The sequence below is a fragment of the Saccopteryx bilineata genome, chromosome 8, assembly GCF_036850765.1.
Source record: "Saccopteryx bilineata isolate mSacBil1 chromosome 8, mSacBil1_pri_phased_curated, whole genome shotgun sequence".
Taxonomy (NCBI): Eukaryota; Metazoa; Chordata; class Mammalia; order Chiroptera; family Emballonuridae; genus Saccopteryx; species Saccopteryx bilineata.
Genome location: NC_089497.1, coordinates 26368495 through 26396187, shown reverse-complemented (window position 1 = coordinate 26396187; position 27693 = coordinate 26368495). Strand labels below are relative to the sequence as shown.

The following is a 27693-nucleotide window of genomic DNA, read 5'->3' as shown; positions in this document are numbered from 1 at the left end:
ATCCATCTGGCAAGGCCCCTACTGGGTGATGCTTTGCCCATTAGGGGCTGCTGCTCTGTTGCTTGGCAACTGAGCTATTTTAGTGCCTGAGGTGAGGATATGAAGCCATCCTCAATCCCGGGGCCAACTTGCTTGAATCATTTGAGCCATGGCTGTGGGAGGAAAAGAGAGAGAAAGAAAGAGAGAGAGAGAGTAGCGGGAAGGGTAGAGAAGCAGATGGTTGCTTCTCTTGTGTGTCCTGACCGGAATCAAACCCAGGAGGTCCACATTCCAGGCTGATACTCTACTGCTGAGCCAATCAGCCAGGGCCCATTTTTTGTTAAATAATTGATTTTTTTAATTAAAATCAAAGAAATAGAATTTTATCTTAATGGGGAAAAATACAGTAGGAAAGACTTTGATATTAAAAATATAATTTCAGTTTTATCATTCTAATTTTTTCTTTCTTTCCCTATCTCCTTCTCTTCTCTGCAATCTTCTCCCCTCTCTTTCCACTTTTCATTCTTCTCTTCTCTCTTGTGATTTTCTTACTTCATTGGGTGACTACTCTATGAAAGGCATTGCATTAATTATGTGAATATACTTGCTATTCAACTTTCAGCCAACTACTTCCTGATGTGTTTTTGTATTTGAAACTAAAAATAACAAGCCTTTACTAGATCTTTCTAGAAATGAGAAAGTTTACAGTCATCCCTCAGAATCTGTACTGAATTGATCCCACTCCTCCTCTCCAACCAAGAAACCAAAATCCATGGATGCTCAAGGCCTTTATATAAAATGAGTTGCATTTGCATAGACCCTACATAGCATATAGAATTTAGCATAGTGCTTGGTGTGTGGAAAATTCAAGTTTTGCTTTTTGGAACTTCCTGGGATGTTTTTTTTCTCAAATATTTTCCATCCGTACTTGGTTTAATCCATGGATGCAAAACCCTTGGAGATAAAGGGCTGAATGTAAATAGCATGAATAATTGACAACTGTTACATAAATATTGATTTCAGGCTTGGAGATTTCTGGGTCTCCTGATTCAATAATTCTATAATTTCAGTTAGTGTAAATTAGCACCATCATTAGGACAGGTTTTGTGATTCTTTGAAGGACACAGCACATATCTTCAGGAACCCTCAAAGTGCTGTGACATAGAGTCAGCTGAGAGAAAGCAAACTAATTACTGCCAAGTGGATATCAAACTTTGGCCAAATTTTTATAGTGCCATGGGATAGGTCAAGGGAAGAACCGCTAACTGTGCTCAAACTGCTCGTGCAAACTTCAAGGATCATCAGTTTAGCTACTGTATGGCAGAGAAATACTTGAGGTTTTTTTTTTTTAAATATGAAACAATGAAAATTCATGACTATGGCTTAATTCCATTACAAAAGTATAAAAGAAAATTCTCAGGAAACAAGCGATAGTTGAATGGAAGAGGATAAAAATTACCATGGAAATCATAGCAGTCATTACTGAAAAGTACAGAAAGTTTATAAGGATCACTTATTAGAGTTATATAAGTCAGGAAAAGTGAGTTAACTTCAGTTTAAGGGAACAGAAACAAGTTTAGATCTATAAACTTTTTATGAAGCAATTTTATATCACTTGATTTATATTTAAGTCATGAAAACTGAACTGAGTTTTCTCTTCCATGAAAGCTAGAGGCAAATTTGGCTGAAAGCCTCTTGAAGAATAGAAGCTAGAGTGTTCATTTAGATTCCTCTCTGGAATGTTGTTCCTGCCTCTGTGTTGTGGAAACACCGGCTTGTTCTATTGTTCTCTGGCTAAGCAACAAGGGTTATTATTTTTTTAAATCAGTGATGTTGATTAATTCAAGTCATTACTGAACTTCCTTAAGTAATTTCTGCCGAACATACCTTAATCCACCAAGATCTGTCATTGAGAGTTAGGAATTAAGCCATTACAGTACAAATCACCGATTCATCACTGAGATATTAACAATATATACGTAAGCTACATTTTTATATTTGCAACAGCAAAATTCCTGTACAACTGATATCCTTTTTGTTTCTAGGGAGAGAATAAAGCTGGCAAACACTCATTAGAATTAAAATTGCTAATTTTTAATTGACATAATTTTGGTTTTTACTCTATTACTGTGGTTTGGTTGGTGACAAAGCCTCTAACCATGTCAGTAACTATCTAGTGGTAAAACTAAATAGCATTAAAGCATATTTACAGTTTGTTACTTTTTGTATGTTTTAATTAAGTAGGCAAGCATAATTAAAAGGCAGAAGAAAACTGTCAATGTGATAATCTTGGGCTTTGTTGGTGTAATTTTGCTCAGAAATGCAAGAAATACGCATTTTGGGATTTTGATTTTATTGGATTTACCAGTCTTCTAACTGTTCCCAGTACACTGAAGGCTGGGCCAGCCTTCCTGAATATATTGGCATCATCATAATTTATTGCATAATTATTAATTATGATAAAAAGATAAGAATTATAATAAAAAACTCCCTAAATCAATATCCTAATGCTATTTTGCTAAGACACATATAAAATATAAAGTGGGCCAGGGCACACAGGAGAAGTACCCATCTTCTTCTCCACCCTTCCCCCTTTCCTTCCTCTCTGTCTCTCTCTTCTCCTCCTGCAGCCAAGGCTCCACTGGAACAAAGTTAGTCCCAGCACTGATGATGGCTCCATGGCCTCCACCTCAGGTGCTAGAATGGCTCCAGTTGCAATGGAGCAATGCCCCAGATGGGCAGAGCATCACCCCCTGGTGGGCATGCCAGGTGGATTCTGGTCGGGCGCATGCAGGGGTCTGTCTCTCTGCCTCCCTGTTTCTCATATCAGAAAAATACAACCTTCTGGTACAAGGGAGAAAGGCAGCTGGACATTTTATAAAATGACAGAGAAAACAGTTTGTGATTATAATCATACCATGGATAATCCATAAACTGATTTACTAAACTTGAAAATTGCATTTAAAAATGTTCAATAGCCTATATTTTGTTTCTCTCATTGATAGAATATGGCTTTGGTCAGGTTGTTATTTTTAGGGAGAAATGCATATTAATTTTCTTTCTCAAAAATTTCTTCCAAATTTGCTACTTTCTAGCTTTTCCTCAAATTATTTTTCTTTAGTGAAAAGAAACTTTAGTTAAATCTCTGTTTAATCACTAAGTGGCAAAGGAGTTTCAGTTCATCCTTTTTTTATTCTTGAGTTACACATTTGGGATGTGAAGCTCTAGTTTTATTTGTGTAAAAACTTTCTTTAAAGAAGAGGCAGCACTGTGCTGACTGGGTGCTCAGGTTACCAGTTTTTCCTCCACTTTCTGTATACCATTTTCACAGCATTGGGTATCACAAATGTGGTTACGGCATTTAAAAAAGTTACTTGTTGGCCTGACCTGTGGTGGCGCAGTGGATAAAGTGTCAACCTGGAAATGCTGAGGTTGCCAGTTCAAAACCCTGGGCTTGCCTGGTCAAGGCACATATGGGAGTTGATGCTTCCTGGCTCCTCCCCCCTTCTCTCTCTCTCTCTCTCTCTCTCTCTCTCTCTCTCTCTCTCTCTCTCTTCCCTCTCTATAATGAATAAATAAAATCTTTAAAAAAAGTTACTTGCATTTCTTTCAACAATGTATTTTAGAAATACTTATTTCTGTACTGTGGATCTATCAAGTGTGAGCACAGTCCTACTGTCATGTATGGTGGCAGAAATTTTCACTCAAAGTACCTACCAGCAGGGATCCTGGGGGGCAGTGATCCTCCTCCAGGCACTGGATTCGGAGCCTGGATGCTATTTAAGAATCCTGCCCTCAGGAAGCTGGGGCAGAACGTCTCCACCCCAATGGCCGGGAAGGACCCTTTGAAGAGATAAAAATTGACATTACTTAAAGTCTTCTTTGTGAAAAAGTTGTTGATAATTTAATTGAAATAAAACCTATAATTAACAAAGACATCAATCAACCTTACAAGGAAGCTATGAAATTTAAAAAAAAATGGAATGGGTTTTTATTCATAAATTAAAAAAAAAACAACCTAGTTTTTTTTTAAAGGAAACTTTTAGTTACAACTAAGGAGAGTGTAGAAGCTACAAAATGCTAAAATAAAATTCATAAAGCTACATTTGACAAAAGGGATATAAATGCAAGTTATTGGTGTTGTCTGTTTGCAAAATTCATGTCAGCATGAGTTATAGATATGCAGAAAATAGCCACAAACTCAGTATCTTAGATCTATGCTGCACAAGAAGGAACAGCGCTTTACTCTAGATCTATTAGTATTAGTGTTTAAAATGAAAACAACTTCTTGTACTTTACAGTAATTACATGTTTTTGAAAGAGTGGGAAGGGGCCCTGGCCGGTTTGCTCAGCAGTAGAGCGTCGGCGTGGCGTGTGGGGGACCCGGGTTCGATTCCCGGCCAGGGCACATAGGAGAAGCGCCCATTTGCTTCTCCACCCCCCTCCCTTCCTCTCTCTCTCTCTTCCCCTCCCACAGCCAAGGCTCCATTGGAGCAAAGATGGCCTGGGCGCTGGGGATGGATCCTTGGCCTCTGCCCCAGGCGCTAGAGTGGCTCTGGTGGCGGCAGAGCGACGCCCCGGAGGGGCAGAGCATCGCCCCCTGGTGGGCGTGCCGGGTGGATCCCGGTCGGGCGCATGCGGGAGTCTGTCTGACTGTCTCTCCCCGTTTCCAGCTTCAGAAAAATACAAAAAAAAAAAAAAAAAAAAAAAAAAAAAAGAGTGGGAAGGAAAATAACATACACTGTACTTACTTAATTTGTTATACTTTTCTATTTGGGACAAGACATGAGAGTTTGCAAAGGTAGAACCACATGCTTTCTATTTTTAAAAAGGAAATTGTGAAGAAAAAAAACACTTAAACTATTTAGAAATTTATCCATAGAATTATATAATGAATCAAAGAATAAAAGAATGTCACAGTGAAAAAGGACTTTAGAGATCATCCTATCAAAAAATTATCATTTTACAGAGCAGCGCACTGAGGCCTGTGGAGAGATAGTGACAGCACGCAGCTGATGGACTCCCGCGACAAAAACCTGCCCACCATTGATTAGAAATAAATAATGAGCCACTTCTTACTTGAGAGATTGCTTTCCTCTGAATATGAACTAGAAACCCCGTACTTCGGAGTTGTAGTAACATTATTATTTTGGTATTCTGATGACCTTTAAACCACTAAAATCATTCAGAAGAAAATTTAATATATATGCAGGATCAGTGCAGAGGCAACACTAGTGTTGATATGGTATTCTAAATTTATATCAAAATGACAGTCTAACAAGTTACACTGATAGCTGTTAAGAAATGCGTCTCATTTGAGATTTCTGAACCCTGTCAGGATCAGCAGTGTTCATATACAGAGACCTAAGAGATCTCTCTTCCCATGCTCAGACCGAGCAAGTCCTTTCTTTCTGAGGAGACTTCGCTGTTTCTCGACACAAATTTTGCACCTAAAATGAGTTAAAATGTGAGGTTTCTTTGAACTTTGACCAGGATTAAAGAGATCTGGTGTACCACCCGTTACATATCTTGCTTCTGTGGAGAAACTTGTTACCAACGAAAGGCCGGCCTTTCTGTAGGTCTTTAGAGATGTATTTATGAAAGCAACATTACAGAGAGTGTTTTAATGGGCTGAAGTTCTTTACACATGAAGAGATGTGGCAAAGTGCCGAGCAGTAGGCCACAGCTGTGGTGGGACAACTGTCACCGAACAGTGAAACTACTTTCTCCTTTGCTACTGCCTGGGATGTTTACCACTGGGCGCAAAGTTAATGTGTGTTTATGCGCTTCGTTACTGTCTGAAAAAAAAATGCTCATATGGAAGGAATTTCATCAAATACCAGGTGGAGATAATTATATCATATATTTAGACTGCATTCTTATTTAAAGTTGCAAAAGAAATGGTGATTTTTACAACTGGGAAAATAATTATGGGAAATTCAGATTTTATTGTGTGCCGTGAAAAGCAAAAATAATCCAATTTTAGCTGATTATGGATATTTTGAAGCCAAGTAATAGGATGCCTGGTTAAAAATACTAAAGCACAAGGAGAAAGAATAACATAAACAGACACAGAAAACCAAAAGGGATGTAAGTGCGATTATCTTAAAAGGAAATTTAAAGTAAAACAAAAGCATGTAGAGAGCAGTGTTAATACGCTTCATGTTTCGGGACTTTTATCTGAGTTTTTGCTATTTTTGCCAACATTATTCCAAATTGTTACCTTTGAAAAGATTTCCATTATTTTAGCTCCTTGAAAGAAACTAACTACAAATATAATTTTATTGCCATGATTACACTGATGACTTTTTTTGTGGTTGTGACAGCCTGTCATATTTAATAGTAGCTTTCCTTTTCCTAAACTTGCGGCCTCTGTCATAATGGCTTTGCTCTGTTTCTTTACTATGAGGTAAAAGAGCTTTTATTCGTTATGAAATGTCTTCCTTAAAGAACTGTCATTTTTTTTCTTATATCTGAAACAGACAAACAGAAAAACTGGTATACATGAATACATATGATGTGATAATGATGCCTTATCTTAAGGTCAGTCATATCAATAGAGATTGTATGAAACATGCGGCTCTAAGTTTTCATAATTCAATCAGGAAAAGTAAAATTATTCTTTGTTATGATCCCCTTAGCTCTTATTCCACAAGAAATTAAGTTCATGAACCTTTTTGGATTAAATAATTTCAGTCTGATTTACTCTACTTCTTAAGTTGCTAACTCTCTTTGGATTTTTTAAAAGTAATTGTGGAATATATTAATCATTTATATCATAGCTGAAGAATAAACAATGTCCAATATCTGTAGCAGAAGAAACATAAATTTTTATGATTATTTTGTTTTTACATTTAGTAGACTAATTATTTGTTAATATAAATTAGATTTTTATGTGATGAGAGTATTCCTCTAGTCATTATAAGCTTGAAATATAAGATATGTCACTTAAAATTTTTTTTAAGTGAGAGGAAGGGGATAGTGAGACAGACTCCCACATGTACCCTGACTGGGATCTACTTGGCAACCCCCATCTGGAGACAATGCTCAAATCATCTGACCTGTCCTCAGTACCTGGGGTTGACACTCAAACCAACTGAGCCACTGGCTGTGAGAGGGGAAGAGGGAGAGAAGGGACGGGGGGGAGGGGGGAGAAGCAGATGATCACTTCTCCCATGTGCCCTGATCAGAGATCGAATGCAGATGTCTGCATGACACTCTATCCACTGAGCCAAGCTGCCAGGCCAACATGTTTTTCTAAATCTCAAATTCAAATACTTGTTTCCAGTTTGCTAGTGATCTTGAGTTGGTGGGTTAAAGAGAGACCAGAGTGTGATTTTAGCATTGTATTGTTTCTAATTTAGAATTGCCAGATAACTAGGCATCCTGACTTCTATTTATTTATTTATTTTTACTTAGAGGCTGGGAGGCAGAGAGACAGACTCCTGCATGCACCCCAACTGGGATCCACCTGACAAGCCCTGTACAGGGTAATGCTCTGCCCATCTGGGGCTGTTGCTCCATTGCTCAGCAACTGAACTATTTCAGTGCCTGAAGTGAGGCCATGGAGACATCCTCAGCACTCAGGGCCAACTTGCTCGAATTGAGCCATGGCTATGGGAGGGTAAGAGAGAAAGAGAGAAAAATAGAGAGAGAGAGAGAGAGAGAGAGAGAGAGAGAGAGAGAGAGAGAGAAGGAGGAGGAGGAGGAGGAGGAGGAGGAGGAGTTGAGAAGCAGATAGTTGCTTCTCCTGTGTGCCCTGACCAGGAGTCAAACCTGGGACTTCCACACACTGGGCCAATACTCAATCACTGAGCCAGCTGGTCAGGGTCAACATCCTGACTTTTTATTTGCTCAATCTGGTAATCCTACTCTGATAAAATTTAAAATTTCAAACAGTTACAGATATCAGATGGACAATAGACATTATTACATAATTAGTGGGTAAGGTAAATTAATGTAAGTCATTGGCTGCATGAGTCAGAGATTTATCTGTCTTTTATTAGCTCAGTGGTTCTCAATGCCCCTCAGTGAGTATTGAAAATTGTGAGTGGAGAAAGACAATATTGTTGTTTAGTGGGTAAGGGTCAGGCTGAATGCTAAAGGCATTGCAATAAGTAGTATACTACCTGTACAAAGGAGAATTCTCTCTTAAAATGCTAGTAGCCCCTATCAAGAAACATAGTATAAAAGTAAAGAACCTTAAAGAAAAAATTGTTAGTCAATAGGTCATGTTATAATACCACAATGTGAAAAAAGTTGATATAGCTTGTATTCTCACATCTGGCTTGATCAATTAATGGAGGATATTGATTACTCAGATTATCTAAAAATAATCTGGTTTGTAGAGTAACTAGTTTTCAAAGAATATAATAAAATATATTTAACACAAACTCTACGAACAAAATTCTATTTTATATATATTGCAGCAATCTCTCTGAAATAACTTCACACTGGAAATTAGATATCATTAAGAATTTGTGTAAGGAAGGACAAACTATAAACTTGTATTTCACTTTCCTCATCTGTAAAATGAAAATAACAACTAACCTTACCTCATGGGACTGTTTGTGAGAATTAAAGTAAGTGATCATAAATAAGACAATATTATTAGTGATAATATAAAAATAAAGCTTTTTTAGGTAAGAAAGTGAGCTAAAGATTGATTAGATATTTTAATGCAGACTACCCCACTCATGTAAACACACTAATCTGTAATAGAAGAAATCCCTTCCTTAAAGATAATGCATCAATGATTTAATTGTGATACCAAAATGTTTAATGAGGGCAATATCCATATAATATGATCTTTTAAGATATGATTCTTTCCAATTGTTTTCATTAGGTTGTATTTTTGCAGATACTCATTTTGATCTATATGAGGACAAAGAATACACAGGCTTAATTAAAGACAAACAATTGGCCCTGGCTAATGGCTCAGTGAATAAAATGTCTGCCTAGCATGTGGACATCCCAGGTTTGATCCTCAGTCAGGGCATACAGAAGACTTGATCATCTGCTTTTCTTCCCCTCCCTCTCTCCCTCTTCTCTCTCTCTCTCTTCCCCTCTTGCAGCCATTGGCTTTATTGGTTTGAGTGTAGGCTCTGGGGTACTGAGGATAGCTTGGTTGGTCTGAGTGTCAACCTCAGGTGCTGAGGATAGCTTGGTTGGTTAGAGCATTGGCTCCAGATGGGGGTTGCCAGGTGGATCCCAGTTGGAGTACATGTGGGAGTCTGTCTCTCTTATCTCCACTCCTCTCACTTAAAAAAAAAAGACACAATTTAGAATTGGAAACTTAAAACACATGTATGTATATGAAATAAATTATGAATAAAATATATTCATAATTCTCCATGGAGGGTGCTCCAACATTTTTATTGTTAGAGGTATGCAATCGAAGAATTTTGAAGATCATGTGTTCAAATAATAAAACAGTGAGAAAAATGCCAAAGTATTCATTTATTTTAAGGACTTGAACAATTAGGGTGGAGCCTTGATTTCATCTGGCCCAAGAAATTGATCCTAGAAAACCATGCTGTTCTTTACAGAGTGGTTCTCAATCTTGAATACACATGAAGAAATCTGTAATAATGGCACATGCAAAGACATAGAATATGAAAATTCCATGACTTCAACTCCTAAAATAAGTGCTTTGTCAACTGCAATGGAAATACAAGAATAATCTATTCTGATCTATAAAGAGATCATAAAAAGTCATTGCAAACAGTTTTAAAAATATGTACTTACAACCATATGACAACTAACCAGGCCTTAAATACATAACATTATATGTATATATTGTCCCTGTATGTGGTGTGAATATTAATTAAAGCCAAGTATGAAAATAAATAGACACTTCCCCCAGGAAGAAATACAAATGGCCAACAGATATATGAAAAGATGCTTATCTTCATTAGTTATTAGAGAAATGCAAATCAAAACTACAATGAGATACCACCTCACACCTGTTAGATTAGCTATTATCAACAAGACAGGTAATAGCAAGTGTTGGAAAGGCTGTGGAGAAAAAGGAACCCTCACCCACTGTTGGTAGGAATGTAAAGTAATATAACCATTATGGAAGAAAGTATGGTGGTTCCTCAAAAAACTAAAAATAGAACTACCATATGACCCAGCAATCCCTCTACTGGGAATATACACCCAAAACTAAAAAACTCTGATACGTAAAGACACATGCAACCCCATGTTCACTGCAGCATTGTTCACAGCGGCCAAGTCATGGAAACAACCAAAAATCCCTTTAATAGATGATTCGATAAAGAAGATATGGTACATATATACTATGGAATACTACTCAGCCATAAGAAATGATGACATCGGATTATTTACAACAAAATGGTGGGATCTTGATAACATTATACGGAGTGAAATAAGTAAATCAGAAAAAACTAAGAACTGCATGATTCCATACATAGGTGAGACATAAAAACGAGACTAAGAGACATGGACAAGAGTGTGGTGGTTATGGGGGGAAGGGGTGGGGAAGGGAGGAGAGGAAAGGATAGGGGGAGGGGCACAAAGAAAACCAGATAGAAGGTGATGGAAGACAATCTGACTTTGGGTGATGGGTATGCAACATAATCAAATGTCAAAATAACCTGGAGATGTTTTCTCTGAACATATATACTCTGATTTATTAATGTCAACCCATTAAAGTCAATAAAAAAAGAAAATAAATTGAACTTATCAGACCCTAAATTAATAAATTTTGTACTATTAATATATAAAATGAATATTACTTCAAAGTACTTTAACTTCATTCCTTTTATATTTTGTTTTATAATAAATACATTGTATTTTTTTGAATACACATGTATATCCCATGTTTTTTTCATCTATGCATCTTTCTGTTCTATTTTTTTCACTTTTTAAATTAATTTTTTGCAAGAGAGAGAGAGAGAGGGACAGATAGACAGGAAGGGAGAGAGATGAGAAGCATCAATTCTTTGTTGCAGCACTTTGGTTGTTCATTGATTGATTTCTCATATTTGCCTTGACTGGGGGGCTCTAGCAGAGCAAGTGACCCCTTGCTTAAACCAGTGACTTTGGACTGAAGCCAACGACCTTGGACTCAAGCCAGCGACCTTTGGATCCAAACCAGTGACCACGGGGTCATGTCAATACTCCCATGCTCAAGCCAGAGACCCTCTGCTCAAGCTGATGAGCCCACACACAAGCCAGTAACCTCAGGATTTTGAACCTGGGTCTTCAGGACCTCAGGCTGATGCTCTATTCATTGCATCACTGCCTGGTCAGGCTAAATTTTAAAATTAATTGTGTTACTATGGATTCAAGTGTCTCATTCAATATAACACCTTTACCCCCCCCCCAAACAAGCCCCCATCTCTTCTATTTTTGTTACAATAACTTATAGCTTTACATCAGGAGAGAAGAATTTTGTTTTAACATATGCTTCCTGGTTTTCTATGATGGTGGATGAAACATCAGACTCTAACAATTACATCACCAGCGAGGAAGACCAACAATAGTAAGAAGAGCCAGTTTCATGGTAGGCATTGAGAAAATGCATCTTTTACTCCATGGAGACCTCCCCTTTGGGTCTCTTTACATAATAACATATAGTCTAAGGAAAACTAAGCTGTTCTGTCTAGTTTGGTAGAGAAAATATTCCTGCCATATTATGATCTATGCGGCGGGCCAGCTGGAAGCCTAATAGTCTCTTCTAACTTGATCAGCAGATGCAGAGAGCAGGGTTTCAATAAATGCAAGTTGAATAAGTGAGTAAATAAATGATTGAATGAAAAGTGGGAAATTGCTTCTTAAGGATTCTTGTGAGGATTTAAGAAAGTATTCTGCCTGCTTAAATTCCTAGACCAATAGCCACTTTCTAATGACTAGAGTTAATTTTCTATTAGGTTTAGAATGTGAAAGAGAACTATTCTACTCATGAATAACTGACTTATTTATTCTGTTATTAATTCATGGTCTTATTCATTTATTCAGTAAATAGTTATTGAGACACCTATTTTTTTCACCTGGTACCATGACATGTATTTCTAGTACAAAATAAGAAATCAAATAATATTTGGTATAACATTATTATTTTAAGGAAATGACTCCAGCCAAGCTAAGCCAAAGACGCAATTACAGAATTTTGCTAATTTTCTAAATTATTTTTTCTCTTTTCTTCTCCAAGTGAGAGGAGAGGAGACAGAGAGATAGACTCCTGCATGCATCCCAACCAGGATCCACATGGGGTCATGATTGTAACTAAGCTATTTTTAGTGCCTGAAGCAGAGGCTCCATGGAGCCATCCTCAGCACCCAGGGCTGATATGCTCGAACCAATCAAGTCTTGGCTGTGGGAGTGGAAGAAAGGGGGGGGGAGAGGGGGGAAGAAGATGAAGAAGCAGATGGTCACTTCTCCTGTGTGCCCTGACTGGGAATTGAACGTGGGACATCCACACACCATGCCAATGCTCTACCACTGAGCCAACCAATCAGGGCCCTAAATTCTTATAAATCAAAATATGCCTACAATTAAATTAGTATTTTTCTCTTTACCTACTTGCACAGCTAATCACCGTGCATATTTCTCAGTACCAAATATAATTAACAATCATGGACCCATTATTGTTTTACTTTTGACTTTTTTTTTTTTTTTTCTGAAGCTGGAAATGGGGAGAGACAGACAGACTCCCGCATGCGCCCGACCGGGATCTACCCGGCACGCCCACCAGGGTGTGACGCTCTGCCCACCAGGGGGCAATGCTCTGCCCACCAGGGGGCAATGCTCTGCCCCTCCGGGGCATCGCTCTGCCGCGACCAGAGCCACTCTAGCGCCTGGGGCAGAGTCCAAGGAGTCATCCCCAGCGCCCGGGCCATCTTTGCTCCAATGGAGCCTTGGCTGCAGGAGGGGAAGAGAGAGACAGAGAGGAAGGATGGGGGGTGGAGAAGCAAATGGGCGCTTCTCCTATGTGCCCTGGCCGGGAATCAAACCCGGGTCCCCCGCACGCCAGGCCGACGCTCTACCGCTGAGCCAACCGGCCAAGGCCTGACTTTTGTTTTTTACTTTAGGTCACTGTAATATGAATTTTATAGATTTCACAATTTGTTGTTCAGTAGGTCATAATAAAAATATTGAAGTAGCCCTGGCCGGTTGGCTCAGCGGTAGAGCGTTGGCCTAGCGTGCGGAGGACCCGGGTTCGATTCCCGGCCAGGGCACACAGGAGAGGCGCCCATTTGCCTCTCCACCCCTCCGCCGCGCTTTCCTCTCTGTCTCTCTCTTCCCCTCCCGCAGCCAAGGCTCCATTGGAGCAAAGATGGCCCGGGCGCTGGGGATGGCTCTGTGGCCTCTGCCTCAGGCGCTGGAGTGGCTCTGGTCGCAACACAGCGACGCCCAGGATGGGCAGAGCATCGCCCCCTGGTGGGCAGAGCTTTGCCCCTGGTGGGCGTGCCGGGTGGATCCCGGTCGGGCGGATCCCGGTCGGGCGCATGCGGGAGTCTGTCTGACTGTCTCTCCCTGTTTCCAGCTTCAGAAAAAAAAAAAAAAATTGAAGTAAAAAGGGAAGTTTCATGGCTTGATTTTTATGAGTTAGTTCTTCAAAGCTAAAAAGAAAATTTCCCTGAGTTACTTTTACACTTGTAGAGGCATAATAAAATTATAGCTGTTATAAATTATGTTTAAAAATTATAGCATTAACAAAAAAATTAAAAAAATTTGAAACTGATTATGAATAAAACATTTATTAAAAAATGTATTTTAATTTGTATTTAAAATAAAGGTTCTTTGACATTTTAAAAGTAAATATTTTAAATGTCCAAATTTCCCCACCTATAAAGTATGAATTTGGACTGGAACTTTCCTAAATTTCCTTTAAGCTCTGGAAGTTCTTTACATGATATTTATTTCATTTTCTACAGTTAATTGAACCTCTATTTCTCCCAAAAGTAGGTTATATCTAGTGGTCTTACTAATCTTTCGATTCAGTGGGACTTGAAATATTAATTACCAAAAAAAGTGTCCTAAATAAATTGGCAATCTGCTAATACATCTATTAGGTTCAATAGTGAAAATGCCAGACAGAAGTTTGAATTATGACTCTATCATTCACAGTTGATTAATCTTGGATAATTTATTTACCTACTCTGATAATCAGTTTTTATTTTCATTTGAAAAATGTAGCTAATAATATATATATATATATCACACATATTGTTGTGGATAAGAAGTGCCTGTTAGTGTCTGACAGTAATGTTCAATAAATGAGGAATAAATATTTCTCCTTATTCCCTATCTTAATTTCCAAACTTGACCTACCATTTTATATCTCCAAGTTTCCATGATATTTCTTCTGCCTAGAAGGCCCTCCTGGTCTCTGGCCTCTGTCTAAACATGCCTGACATACCTGGGAGAATTTGCTATTTCCTCCCCTGTGTTCCCTATAATCTCAGCTGCTTTAATAAAGGTGGTAGAACACTATGGTAGGTACAGTGTTTATTTATTTACAGTTTTGTGGTACCTAACTCAAAAACCTTTAGGGGCCCATCAGGTGCAATAACTAAGCATATCAGGTTGGTGACAAAAGCATTAAGTCAAAGTGAAGAATAAACATTCTGGTTTAAGAATAATAAATTCAACTTTTTTTTTTTTTTTAAGTGAGAGGTGTGGAGATAGAGACACACTCCTGCATGTGCCCCGAGTGGGATCTACCTGGCAACTCCCATCTGGGGCCAATGCTTGTATCAACCGAGCTCAGTGCCCGGGGCCTAAGATAGGACCAATTGAGCCATTGGCTGTGAGAGGGGAAGAGAGAAAGAAGGGAGAGGGAGGGAAAGAGAAGCAGATGGTTGTTTCTCATGTGTGCCCTGCCTGAGGATTAAATCCTGGGACGTCCACCTGTTGGGATGATGTTCTATACACTGAGGCAAATGGCCAGGGCCTAATTCAAATGTTTTTGTTTTTGTTTCTGTGATACAGACAGAGACAAAGACAGAGCTACAGAGAGAGGAACAGATAGGGACAGACAGAAATAAACGTACAGAGATAAGAAGCATCAAGTCTCCTTTGTGGCTCCTTAGTTGTTCATTGATTGCTTTCTCGAATGTGCCTTGACCAAGGGGCTACAGCAGAGCAAGTGACCCCTTGCTCAAGCCAGCGACGTTGGGCTCAAGTCAGCAACCTTTGGGCTCAAGCCAGAGACCATGGAGTTATATCTATGAGCCTGCACTGAAGCTGGCGACCTCGGAGTTTTGAATCTGGGTCTTCTGCATTCCAGTCTGAACTCTATCTACTGCACCTCCGCCTGGTCAGGCTAATTCAAGCGTTTTAAAAGAGCATCGTACAAATAAAATAAAACACCTCTTTGCTGACTCATCCTTTGTGCTGCCAGCTGGTGACGTGGCTCACACACTTGTCCCTCTCTAGGTTGTGATCCTCTAAGAACCGAGATGAACGATGCACATCTTATTCTCCTGCATACGGCCAACCCCGGAGCTTGCACATGATAGGAGCTCAGTGTAACATTTACTGAGTTGAACTAAAATTATCTTTATATCAATAATTCAAAGGCAGTTTTATTTTTTTCTAGACAAATAATAAACTGAGTTTTCTCAATGTTTGGACTTTTACATCCATGTACATACTCTAACTAGAAAGCCCAGTGGTCATACAAAATGACCGCTGTTCTAGATATTATAAATTGTAATTAAAATGATTTGTGCAAAGGTGTCTGCTAATTCAAACTGAATTACCCAGGGCAGGCGGTGAGGATGCCCCTTTGCTTAGTGCCCCATGGGGTTTCCCCCTTCTACTTGCTTAATTGCTTAAAGTAGAGTGCAATGAAGGAAACCACTGGCGGTACATTTCTTAAGAGCCACCTCTAGCTCAATAAATAAAGGTGATTTAAATAATAAAATGTTAATTCACATGTCAAAGATCTCTTTGTATACAACATTTCTTGTGTAGATCTTTCCATCATTTTTAAGCTTGCCTTGCAGAGGACCATCAATTATTTTTAATTTTATATCCATTCTTTCACGAACTCTTAAACAGGCAACATAAAGTTGACTGTGTCCAAATGCAGGCTCAGGTAAAAAAAATGCCAACATGCTTAAGCATTTGGCCCTGAGACTTATTGATGGTCATAGCAAAGGCAAGTTTTACAGGAAATTGTCTACGTCTCAATTGAAACGGCAACCCTGTTTGAGATGGAGCCAAATCAATTCTTGGAATGACATGTATTTCACCTTTAGAGGAGCCAGTCAAAGACTTAGCTATTATGACATTATTTTTCAATTGGAGAACCTCTAGTCTTGTACCATTGCAAAGACCCCTTCTGGTGTTAAGATTTCTTAACAGCATAATAATTGCTCCAATCTTTAACCTCAGTTTGTGAGATGGCATGCCAGAAGGCGACAGACTATTTAAAAATTCCATTGGAAAGTTGTTGGCATTCGCTTTATTATCAGCTACAACGGAATCAACACTTAAATATGTCGTGTCGTTCCCTTCTCTGCCTTTGTTCAAGGGACTCATTTTGTCGAGACAGGCTTTTTTGTCTTGCATCTGAGGCAAGCCTTATTTCTCTGTGCTCATTAGTCTCATTTTGCTGAGAAAGATGCATTTGCTCTGCGACTGAAGCAAGCCTTGTCTTTCTCTGCTCAGTGGTTTCTTTTTGTCGAGAAAGCCGTTTTTGTGCAGCTTTAGCTCCTTTTCTCTCCTCTTCAGTGCTGTATTTTCTAGGAGGCATTCTTAAAAGAAATTACGTTAAGACATAGTTTTTATGTAAAACAGATGATTGCCAATGCAAACAAATGTTCACCTTCCCCCTGACCCACTCAATTTGCGTTCAGCCATGGCAACTTCACCCCATTGGCTAGTACAGTTACGCAAGCAACCAATAAGCTATCGGCGACAAACAGACACTTAAGCCACATATAATAAAGATATAAATATCCTATTCTCAAAACTATGCATAATTATTAAAGCTCAGTGAGATTTATGACTTTCAGCTTTAAATGTTCCTAAAGAGTAGTTTAGGAGTCAGGGAGACACTAAAATTCTAAAACTTTTGAAATTCTTGAGTTCTTTCACCTAAGAAGTGGTGAAGGGCTGAACTCAATTTGGAAACACCCCACTAAAGCCACCATACAGGGCCTCAGTCGGCGGATTCCACCCCAACCCTTGCTTTTTGAGGTCGGATTTTTAAACCGTATGATCTGTAAAAAAAAAAAAAAAAGCTTTTACACCTCAGAAGCCAAGGAGTCAGCTAAGGAACTGTTAAGCAGCATTTATCATGTGTATGTGAGCTAGATGTATTCAGCTTCACAGCCAAAGTGTGCTATGCATTTAATATTTATGAACTAGGGGTTTATCTGTCACAGTATTAAAGGCAGGCTCGTTCTTTTAGCTCAGTTGATAAAGAGGTCACGAGGCAGTCTGCGTCTGATTCTTTGCGATTTTTCAAGACTGCCTACAAACCGGTGTGGCCATTTGTCGCTAGCTTGTCGCCTGCTGTCAGGTGTATCACAGTTTCTGTCTCACATACAAAGTATGAGAGAGAATGTTCTGGATTCAGTTTTATTTCTGGATATTGATCACACCCTTGGCAGCGGTACCTAAAAACAAAATGTGTTCATGCACACCAAGCACTTTTCACTTAAGGGTAAGATATTTCCATGGCTTTCGAAGTTTGGTTGGCTTTTCCAGGTCAGAATGGCTCTCATTTGGCATCTCTGTGGTGGAGAAGATGAGATGGCAGGATAATTTGGCTTAGTAATTACCATTTTGAAATTTGATTGGTCTTGAAAATAATTTGGGGACCTAACCAGTCTTGAAAATGGGAGTAGTCAACAGAGAACAAAACAAATCAAGACCTGGATGGTTTTATTTCCATTCTGACACCAGACATGTCTAATGGGGGTGGCTCTACCGTGAGGGCGGTGGCGGCAAACGTACCTTCACTTTTCCAGGTAACCACTTATTGCTTGAGGTAAGTGAGTGCCATGTCCCTGCACGTCCCTCCCTGCAACCATGTATGGCGAAAATACGTAAGGGGACACCTCCTCGAGTCCTTCCAGTTCAGATCATGTCGCTCCTCAGTTAAAGATTTTTCAAAATCTCCCTGTGGTCGAGCACAAACTCAAGACATAAGAATGATTTCAAAATTTTTCACTTTTACTTCCAAATAGTGATAGACTATTCATTGTTGTTTGAATGTGTTGCTTCTTCTTTCTAGCAAAAAGCGAGAATGCCTCATCTTGGCCTGACCCATTCCAAGTGCCTTGCTCAAGTGCCACCTCGTCTAACAGGCTTTCCATTCTGCCACGACTGGGATGATCTTGCCTCCCCTGCGCTTCCTCAGCACAGCTACCACCAGAAGGGAGCTACCACCAGTGCTGGAGTCAGAGGGATCTAATTTTAAAAACTTTGCTAAATCACAGTTTTATGAATGATTGTATGTAAGGCACTTCAATTTCCTGAGCCTCAGTTCCCATTTAGGTAACATGTGGAAACAGTCTGTTATGAAGACAATTATTCATGACAGTGTTTATAAAATGGCTGGCAAAAAGTAGTCATTACCAACTTTACTTGGCTCTTTTCCTCCTTTACTTACCACACCGTTACATTTTTCCTTGTAGTATAATTCTGTTCATAATATGTCTTACAATATATTTTTTGGAAAGATTCTTATTTATTTATTTTTTTAGTGTGAGAAAGGGATGGACAGGGACAGACAGGAAGGGAGAGAGATGACAAGCATCAACTCATATTTGTGGCACTTTTGTTGTTCATTGATTGTTTTCTTGATTTATGCCTTGACGGGGGGGAGGGCGGTGGTGGAGGCCAGCTGAGCCAGTGACCTTGGGCTCAAGCCAGTGACCACGGGGTCATGTCTATGATCCCATGCTCAAGCCAGGGATCCCATGCTCAAGCTGCTGACCTAAGGGTTTCGAACCTGTGTCCTCAGCATCCCAGGCTGATGCTCTATTTACTGTGCCAACACCTGGTCAGGCAAGATTCTCATTTTTATATTTCCAACAGAATTTGGCATGGTATACTGCATATCGGGTTCAAACATGCAGGCAACTTTTAAAAACAGGAACTATAAAACATATCTATATCTTCTTACCATGACAATGTTATTGATGGTTTTGATAGCAATTTCTAAGGTGAAATGACAACATTCATACAACCGACTTAGCAAGTTAGTTAAAATATCACTAGAGTCCGGACAATAGGGCACGCGAAGCCACTCTCATGAGCTCGTGTTCTTTAACAGGCAGTTCAACGGACACTAACAGCCAGACTCAGAACCTCCACACATATCCTCTCCTTCATTTTCCCAGTTTTGCATAAATGCCCTCTCATTTACATATTGAAGACAATCAGGAGGGTGGAGCCAGCTAAACTACATCGTCCAGGAGGTCCAGAACTGAAGACAGTCTGTGAGTGGAGGCACCAGCTCAGCATTCGTGCTCCGTGGGCTCACTCTCCCACATCAGAGCGAGCAAATCCAACCACGGCCCGGAGCAGCTGTTGCCAAACAGTGTGCCACAAGAGTTTTTAAGACACACAATACCTGTTGAGTCAGGGGCACTGACCTCTTTTCCCTCACAGTGTCAAATAAAAAAATGACAACAGCCAACACAACAATAGCTGTCCAGTGTGAATGCATCAAAATTCTATCTACTTATTATTTTGGTCAGATCGGCAGAAAATACATTTTTTTTAGTGTGCCACAGAATTTTAGTAATTATTGATAGTTTATGTGTATCCTCAGATGGAAAGGTTGAAAATCGCTGGCCTAAAGCAAACTAATTACAGGGGGTTGGTCTCTATTTTCAAATAAAGTCATAAACGTGTCAGGGCCTGAAAAGAGTCAGGTATTATCCCGTTTACAGTATCTTTTAATTTTTTATTGAAACTATTACCTTTTTACCCCCCCCCCCCCAAGCTTGATACCTTTTAGGCTTATATTCATTTAACTTTTGGGGCTGATCTGAGGTAACACTCATTCTCAATAAAAAGAGAGAAAAGGGAAACAGATTCAGAGAAGCCTGATTTTATTACTCTTAAGCTGCTTGACCTGGCGTGTTGTGAAATAGCGCTTTCACTGACAATCGTCCAGCCCCTTGCTGGGCCGCATTTTCACTACCATTTACCATTGGGCAGGCTATGCTTGGCAAGCCATTAGACTGAGTTCAAAATAATGAGGGTCCAAATACATTTCTGTCTCTCTTGTTATAAAAACAACAAATTGTTGAAGGAAACTCATGTATTTTACTTCTTTGTTTTTTTTCCTAGTGAGTGAGACAGAGACAAAGAGAGAGACAGAGAGAGGAACAGACAGGAAGGAAGAAAGATGAGAAGCATCAGTTCTTCGTTGTGGCACCTTAGTTGTTTATTGCTTGCTGTCTCATTTATGCCTTGATGGGGGACAGTGTGTGTGTGGGGGCTCCAGCCAAGCCAGTGACCCCTTGCTCAAGCCAGCAACTTTGGCCTAAAGCCAGTGACCCTGGGCTTCAAGCCAGCAACCTCTGGGCTCAAGAGAGCAACCATGGGGTCATGCCTATGATCTTACACTCAAGCCAGCGACCCTGCGCTCAAGCTGGTGAGCCTGGGCTGAAACCCGATGAACCCGTGCTCAAGCTGGTGACCTTGGGGTTTTGAACCTGGGTTCTCTGTGTCCCAGGCTGATGCTCTATCCACTGAACCATTGCCTGGTCAGGCTCATGGATTTTATAAAGAGGAAAGAAAGCTAGCAGGTGTTACTTTTGAAAATGCTATTAATGTATCCTTCAGAGGTAGTTCTAAGACATTTCAGACTTTTGTATCATTAGATTACTGGTTCACTTACCATACATGCTTTTTATTATATTTTACATATTGGCTTGAATGTAAATGTAGATAGTTTGCTAAAATGTTCTGCTAGTGGTGGTGAATGCTTATAGCTTCTTGGATACAGTGACAGAGTGAAAGAAACGGCAGCTTCTGGTGTAATGTATGTGGAAAAGAAAACATTTGAAAGAAGTGTGAGTGCATTTTATTTCTGCATGGACTCCTGGGCACCCAGCCACTTCCAAAGCATTATTTAACAAATTAATATACCACAAAAACTATTTTATGTTGTATATTGCTAGTTTTCAGAAGAGGAACCAATAAACATCTGGATTTAACATGTAAGAGTGCAAAATCGCATTAAAATTAAAAGAACATTTATATTTGCAAGTAAAAATAAGTTATATTCAATTTTATTGCTATTTAAATGCATTCATTTTGTGTAGATGCGTTAATAGTTTAAGAAAAAGATGCTTGTTTATTGATATTTTAAGGGGTCAAATAGTTTTAATATATGGTGGTGAATTTATCACCAAAATTTTACAGTGTCAGCATTTAGGGAACAATAATGCACTTCTGTTTATACTTGATTTATAAAAAACCCAAACAAAACAGTTCTCTCATTTCCCCTTTAAAAACTGGTGCATGTGCTCTTAAATGGACCATATCTCTGTGCAGTCTTATTGTCTTGGCTGTGCGTAAGTATTGAGTCATGCGAATCATCTTTAGCACGAAGAAGGTTGGTCTAGTGGAGACCTGAGGTGATGCAACTACTCCCTGGAAGAAAGCTGTTCACCCATGTGAGGCAGATTTACTGTGCTGCCTGAGGTAACTTACTAAATGACACCCTGGTGCCCTGAAAGGCTTAATTCACTTCAGCTGAATGAGCAGTTGGGTCAAACTCAATCACTGAGAATGACCCAGTCATACTCAAAGGCATATAGATCTCAAATGGAATGTTCTTTAATTATGTGCATATAACTCCTAGGTAACTTGGGTACAAGGTTGGGAAAATATCAATGAGCGTGGCCTAATTAGAAAGCTCCACTTAAACTTGTTTTTCAAGTCACATTTTCACAGCACTGAATGGCAGTGACCTAAGGAGATAACGTATTTTCAGGAAAGAAAAAAAGCAAGTCACAGTACCATTGCTTAACTAATCACAAACTCTGAGTTTGGAGAAAATCCCAGAAAGTCTGCATTTAAGCATAGCTATAGCTGTAACCTAGCAAACTTTATTTATAAAAAAGAAGTGCTGGCAAAGATAAATACTGGATAATGAAATACTTTTCAAGAAATAAACAATAAAGAGGAGACAGATTTGTCTTGGTAAATGACATATATAGATGAAAGAAAAATGGTTGCATAAAGATAAATGTGTTTATAAAGTATTGATTTACCAAACTTTTAGCACAATTTCATACAATAAAACCTTATACAATGTATAAGGTTTTTTAAAACATTCAGTCTTAAATAAAACAAAAAATTATTTTCCAGTTTTTTCTTTGATTTATAATGTATATTATGAAAAAACTTAAGAATAATCTCTATTATCTGAAAATATCCCATCTGAAACAACTTTTACTTATTTTATTTATATTTTATTTTTTTTAAGTGAGAGGCGGGAAGATAGTGAGACAGACTTCCACATGTGCCTTGACTGGGATCCACCTGGCAACCCCCATCTGGGGCCAATGTTTGAATCAATCAAGCTATTTTTAGTGCCTAGGGGCCAATATGTTTGCACCAGCCACTGGCTGTGGGAGGAAAAGAGAGTGAGAGGGGGGAGAGGGTGGGAGAGAGAAGCAGATAGTCACTTCTCCTGTGTTCCCTGACAGGGAATCAAACCTGGGACATCCACATGCCAGGCTGATGATGCTTTATCCACTGAGGCAACCAGCCAGGGCCTGAAACAACTTTAAAAGACAAACATACTTATAGCCTTTGTTGGGTATCCCAGAAAAGGAACAACCTCAGTCCATACTTGATAACTTGGGTCCTATGTCTCTAGTCATGATCTGACCTCACAGTGGCACAGACTGTCAGTGCCATCAATATCTATTCTTCCTACTTTCAGAACTCCTGATTTTGAGCTGGCACATGCTGTAAGAAGGAAGAATATATTTTTCCAGTTTCTTTATGCATACATAGATGAAGCTATGTGATTAAGTTCTGACCAATGAGTACAAGGGAAAATGTCCCTAACTGGAGGAAATTTGACTATGTTTACCCTTTCCTCCTTCTGAAGCATGGAGCTCAAACTATTATTCCAGGAAGTGTGCTGAAGGTAGCCACTCAAGGAGGCAGCCAGAATCTAATCATACACTGATAGTTTGATTTGTCCTCTCTTAACATGCCTGGTACTTGAATTAACCTCCTCAATATCCTATGGTGACTTCATCTCACTCTTTGAATTTAGAACAGCCTTCAAAATGGCCATTTGGGCTATTCTGGATTCTTTCACATCTCCACAATTAGACTGTAATTTCTATGAGGCAAGAATCATGTGATTATGTTCAATGTATCCCTAGCACTTGAAAACGGATGATTGGCTGATTAAATCGCTCTTATCATATATTTCTACCATTCCTTAGAAGAAAAACCTTTCACTTTGGACAAGAATGTATTCTGGTTAATAAATGAAAACATCCATGAGTCATATGTAATCTAATTTTTATGTCACATTTTTATACATAAATGGGTTTTCATCTTTCAACAGTAAAACAAAGTATGTAGATTAAATGAATATGAGATGCTTTGGTCTGCTTGAATTGAAATTTTCTTTCACTTAAGTTCTATAACTTTGAGGTCAACTGGAGAGCAAAAAAATATTGTCGACCTAAAGAATCCAAGCTTGATATGTCTATGTACACTTAGATCATTCTGACAAAAGACATTACCCAAAGTTGGGCTTCCACCTGAATGTTAGTTGATCAGGCTGCTGGTGAGTGGGATGCAGGGAAGATGGGAGGGGTACAACTTCTTAGTGGTTGAGAGTTATATACTTTCTCCCACAATGATACCATAACCACCACCGGCCGATGTAGCTGCTCCCCGGTTTAAGTAGTCAAGGGAAAAATCAACTGCACAACGTATTGTGCAATCTAGAAATTCCTTGAAATTGTATAGAAATATAAGTGTGTTTAGATGAAAGTCATATGTCATTAACCTCTTCTATAGGGATGAATACTTTTTTCTTGGCAAAAAATGAACAGAAAAATTTTTTTAGATAGCTTTTCTATTGAAAACTCCAAATTTCTCAGGATTGCAAGGACTTAAGAATCACACTTCTTATAACTCTCTCTCTCTCTCTCCACTCTTTAAGTAAATGAACTTAACCTTTCAGTGAATTGTGAAGTTAAAAACTTGAGGGTCATTTAGATTTCTTTTTCATAGTCACCTTTCTATTCTAAGGGATGCTGTCTTATGGATTCTATATGGTAAATATTTTAGTTAGTCACCTCCTTCTTTCCATCTTCACTTCAATTGCACAACCTTACTTAAGTCTACTGTCATTTTCTAGTCTGGATTATTGCCATTACATTTTTCTTTTCCAGCTACAGTTGACAATCAATATTATATGAGTTTCAGGTATACAGCATAGCAGTTAGGCATTATTATGCAACTTACAGTGATCCCCTGATAAGTCTAGAACTCATCTGACACCATGCATAATGATTACAATATTATTGACTATATTCTCTATGCTATACTGTATATCCCCACGATTATTCTGTAACTACCAGTTTGTACTTGTTAATCCCTTCATCTTTTCTCCCCCAACCTTCCTTCCCTCTGACAACCATCAATTTGTTCTCTAAACAGCATGCCATTACTTCCATTGACTTCCCTAGCTCTGCTTAACTTTTCTCCAACACCCCTTATATTCAGCTAGCAGAAGGATATTACCAAGATGTGAATGTATGTGTGTGATTTCCATTTTTCAAACCTGTCAAAGGCTCCCCCCAAATTTAAAAATAATGCTTACAATTTAAATTATGTTATGTGAAAATATATTCTTAGTAAAATTTAAACAATTTAGAACAATAAAAATTCTTTCGTCATTCATCTAGTCCCAGCCCCTTACTGCAATCATTCTGACATGTGTCCTCTCTGATGTTCTTGTATGCCACGTGTTTACATACACAGATATAAAAATAATGTTTTATAAATTTTTATTTATATTATTTAATTTGTTTGTTTTGTAAATTTTTTTAAATAAAAGATTATACAATATATCTTGTACTTAACTTACTTTTTCATGTTTAAACATCTTATGTTTAAACTTACTTTTTATGTTTATAGTGATATATCTCCTTTTTTTTTCTTTTTTTGTGTTTTTCTGAAGCTGGAAACGGGGAGAGACAGTCAGACAGACTCCCGCATGAGACCAACCGGGATCCACCCGGCACGCCCACCAGGGGCAACGCTCTGCCCACCAGGGGGCGATGCTCTGCCTGGGGTCGCTCTGCCGCGACCAGAGCCACTCTAGCGCCTGGGGCAGAGGCCAAGGAGCCATCCCCAGCGCCCGGGCCATCTTTGGCTGCGGGAGGGGAAGAGAGAGACAGAGAGGAGGGAGGGGAGGTGGGGGTGGAGAAGCAAATGGGCGCTTCTCCTATGTGCCCTGGCCGGGAATCGAACCCGGGTTCCCCGCACGCCAGGCCGACGCTCTACCGCTGAGCCAACCGGCCAGGGCCTATATGCCTATATCTCCTTCTTTTTAACTGTGTCATAATATTCACTCTTACAAATATATAATTTATCTAACCATTTTCTTTCTGATGGGAATTTAAGGTAGTATATATACATCCCTAGCACTGATACTATCAGTTGTTTGAATTTTTACTAATTACATACGTATAATATAATTTAATTTTGGTTTTAATATGCATATTACTGAATACTATTGAAATTAAATATATTTTGACTTTTATTGATCATATTTTTTATGCAAATTGGCTGTTCATAATTTTGCCCCATTTTATATAATAGGATCTTTTAAAGATGATTTCTAGGAATTTATCATATAACTTCCATATTAATCCTTTAATTCATAGGCATTTTTTCTATTAACTTTTTGACTTGTCAATCTCTCCAGTCACAACCACCAAAATTAGTTTAATACACCCTTTGCTCCCAGAATAAAAAATTGCCTATGGGTTTGTGAACTTGTTAACCTGCTTCACACTTCTGTAGCTTCTTTTTACATACTTTTTTGTACAAATATTATATCCTTTCTTCATCTTTTTAACCAAGTTAATTCTAACTTCTTCAAGACTTTGCATAAGTGTACTATCTTTCAAGCATTTTCTGTTTTAAATAGATCCACCACACTTACTCTGAAGCTCAATCTTTTCTATCATGTATCACTGTACCCAAGTATTAATCCTATACTTCTCTGTCACTTCTACTAGACATATGTACTCCTTGGGAGTATAGACTGAGCCTTATTTGTATTAGCATCTTACTAGCTGCTCAAAATGTGTTTGTTGTTTGCCTGATTCTATCAGTTCAGATTTTACTATAGATTATTAAAACCTTTGTCTATTGCAGGCGTCCCCAAACTACAGGCCGCGGGCCGCATGCAGCCCCCTGAGGCCATTTATCCAGCCCCCGGCCGCACTTCTGGAAGGGGCACCTCTTTCATTGGTGGTCAGTGAGAGGAGCACTGTATGTGGCGGCCCTCCAACTGTCTGAGAGACACTGAACTGGCCCCCTGTGTAAAAAGTTTGGGGACCCCTGGTGGGTAGTGAAATAAGAATTTCTCCAAGAAGAATACACAATTCTTTCTCAAAGTAATTAAATAAATACTTTCTTCTAAGTTGCCTACATGAAGGTGGGTAAAAGTGGCTTGGTACACACTACATGATAATTTAATAAATAAAACAAACAAAAAAATCATGGCCATTGTTCAGGCAAGGGATCTCAGAACTGAGAAGAGCCTGAATGTCCTGTACATTGTCTTATTATTTTATTTGTATCTCTGTGGCTATACTCTGTGTGTCAGTCTGTTTCATTATTGGGCTTTCCTAATTAATATAAAATCAACACAAAATTTGCTTCATGCAACTTTCATCTATTAGTTTGAACAACTGCAGGTGACAACACAAATGATATCTGTAGAGACACTATTTTTGCTTCCATTTTTCTTTGCATTTTTGACTGTAGGATATATATACCTTGTGCTATCAGACATTTATTTTAAAACTCTCACTATCTTGACTTCCCTACTTTTTGAAAAAACCATATTTTGTCATTTACCTTAAAAATATATCTTTTGGAACTGATAACCACATGTAGACTATTAAAGGACTCTTTCATTCCTTGCACACACAAAACTAATATAATATTGTCTGTCAACTATAATTAAAAAATTAAAAAAATTATTTTAAAAAGAATCTGGTATTATTCTTTACTAAGACACACGACTGTTTTTTCACCTTATACTAAACTCAGCAGTATTGTACAAATCATGGTGTGATAGAACCTATATAAATTTTGTTATAAAGATGTGGACACAAAGTGGATTTCATCTAACAATAAAAGAATGTGAGCTTTGGAGTCAGACAGACATGGATCACATCTCGACTTTGCTATCTATAAGCTGGGTGACATTGGACAACTTACTTAACATCTCTAAATGAAGCTCCTTATTTGTGAAACAGGAAACATAAAAATTAGCTCTGTAGTATTTGTGAAGATGGGTAAAACTAGACATAAAAAATGTATAGCAGGCCCTGGCCGGTTGGCTCAGTGGTAGAGCGTCGGCCTGGCGTGCAGAAGTCCCGGGTTTGATTCCCGGCCAGGGCACACAGGAGAAGCGCCCATCTGCTTCTCCACCCCTCCCCCTCTCCTTCCTCTCTGTCTCTCTCTTCCCCTCCCACAGCCGAG

At 38.8% G+C, this 27693-nt stretch overlaps 2 protein-coding genes across 3 annotated transcripts in view; both read right to left on the bottom strand.

Annotated features, from left to right (window-relative positions):
• Positions 1-3416, bottom strand: part of LOC136311648 (endogenous retrovirus group K member 113 Env polyprotein-like) — a 284697-nt gene extending 281281 nt beyond the window's left edge. Inside the window, exon 1 of the mRNA XM_066240795.1 lies at positions 3367-3416. The gene's annotated coding sequence lies outside the window, so the exon portion shown is untranslated. The remainder of the gene's footprint in view (positions 1-3366) is intronic.
• Positions 1-27693, bottom strand: part of EPHA6 (EPH receptor A6) — a 903626-nt gene that overhangs the window by 186181 nt on the left and 689752 nt on the right. For both annotated transcript variants that reach the window (XM_066240843.1, XM_066240844.1), the window contains one exon: positions 3697-3822. In XM_066240843.1, the coding sequence (XP_066096940.1) occupies positions 3697-3822 (126 nt within the window). The remainder of the gene's footprint in view (positions 1-3696; positions 3823-27693) is intronic.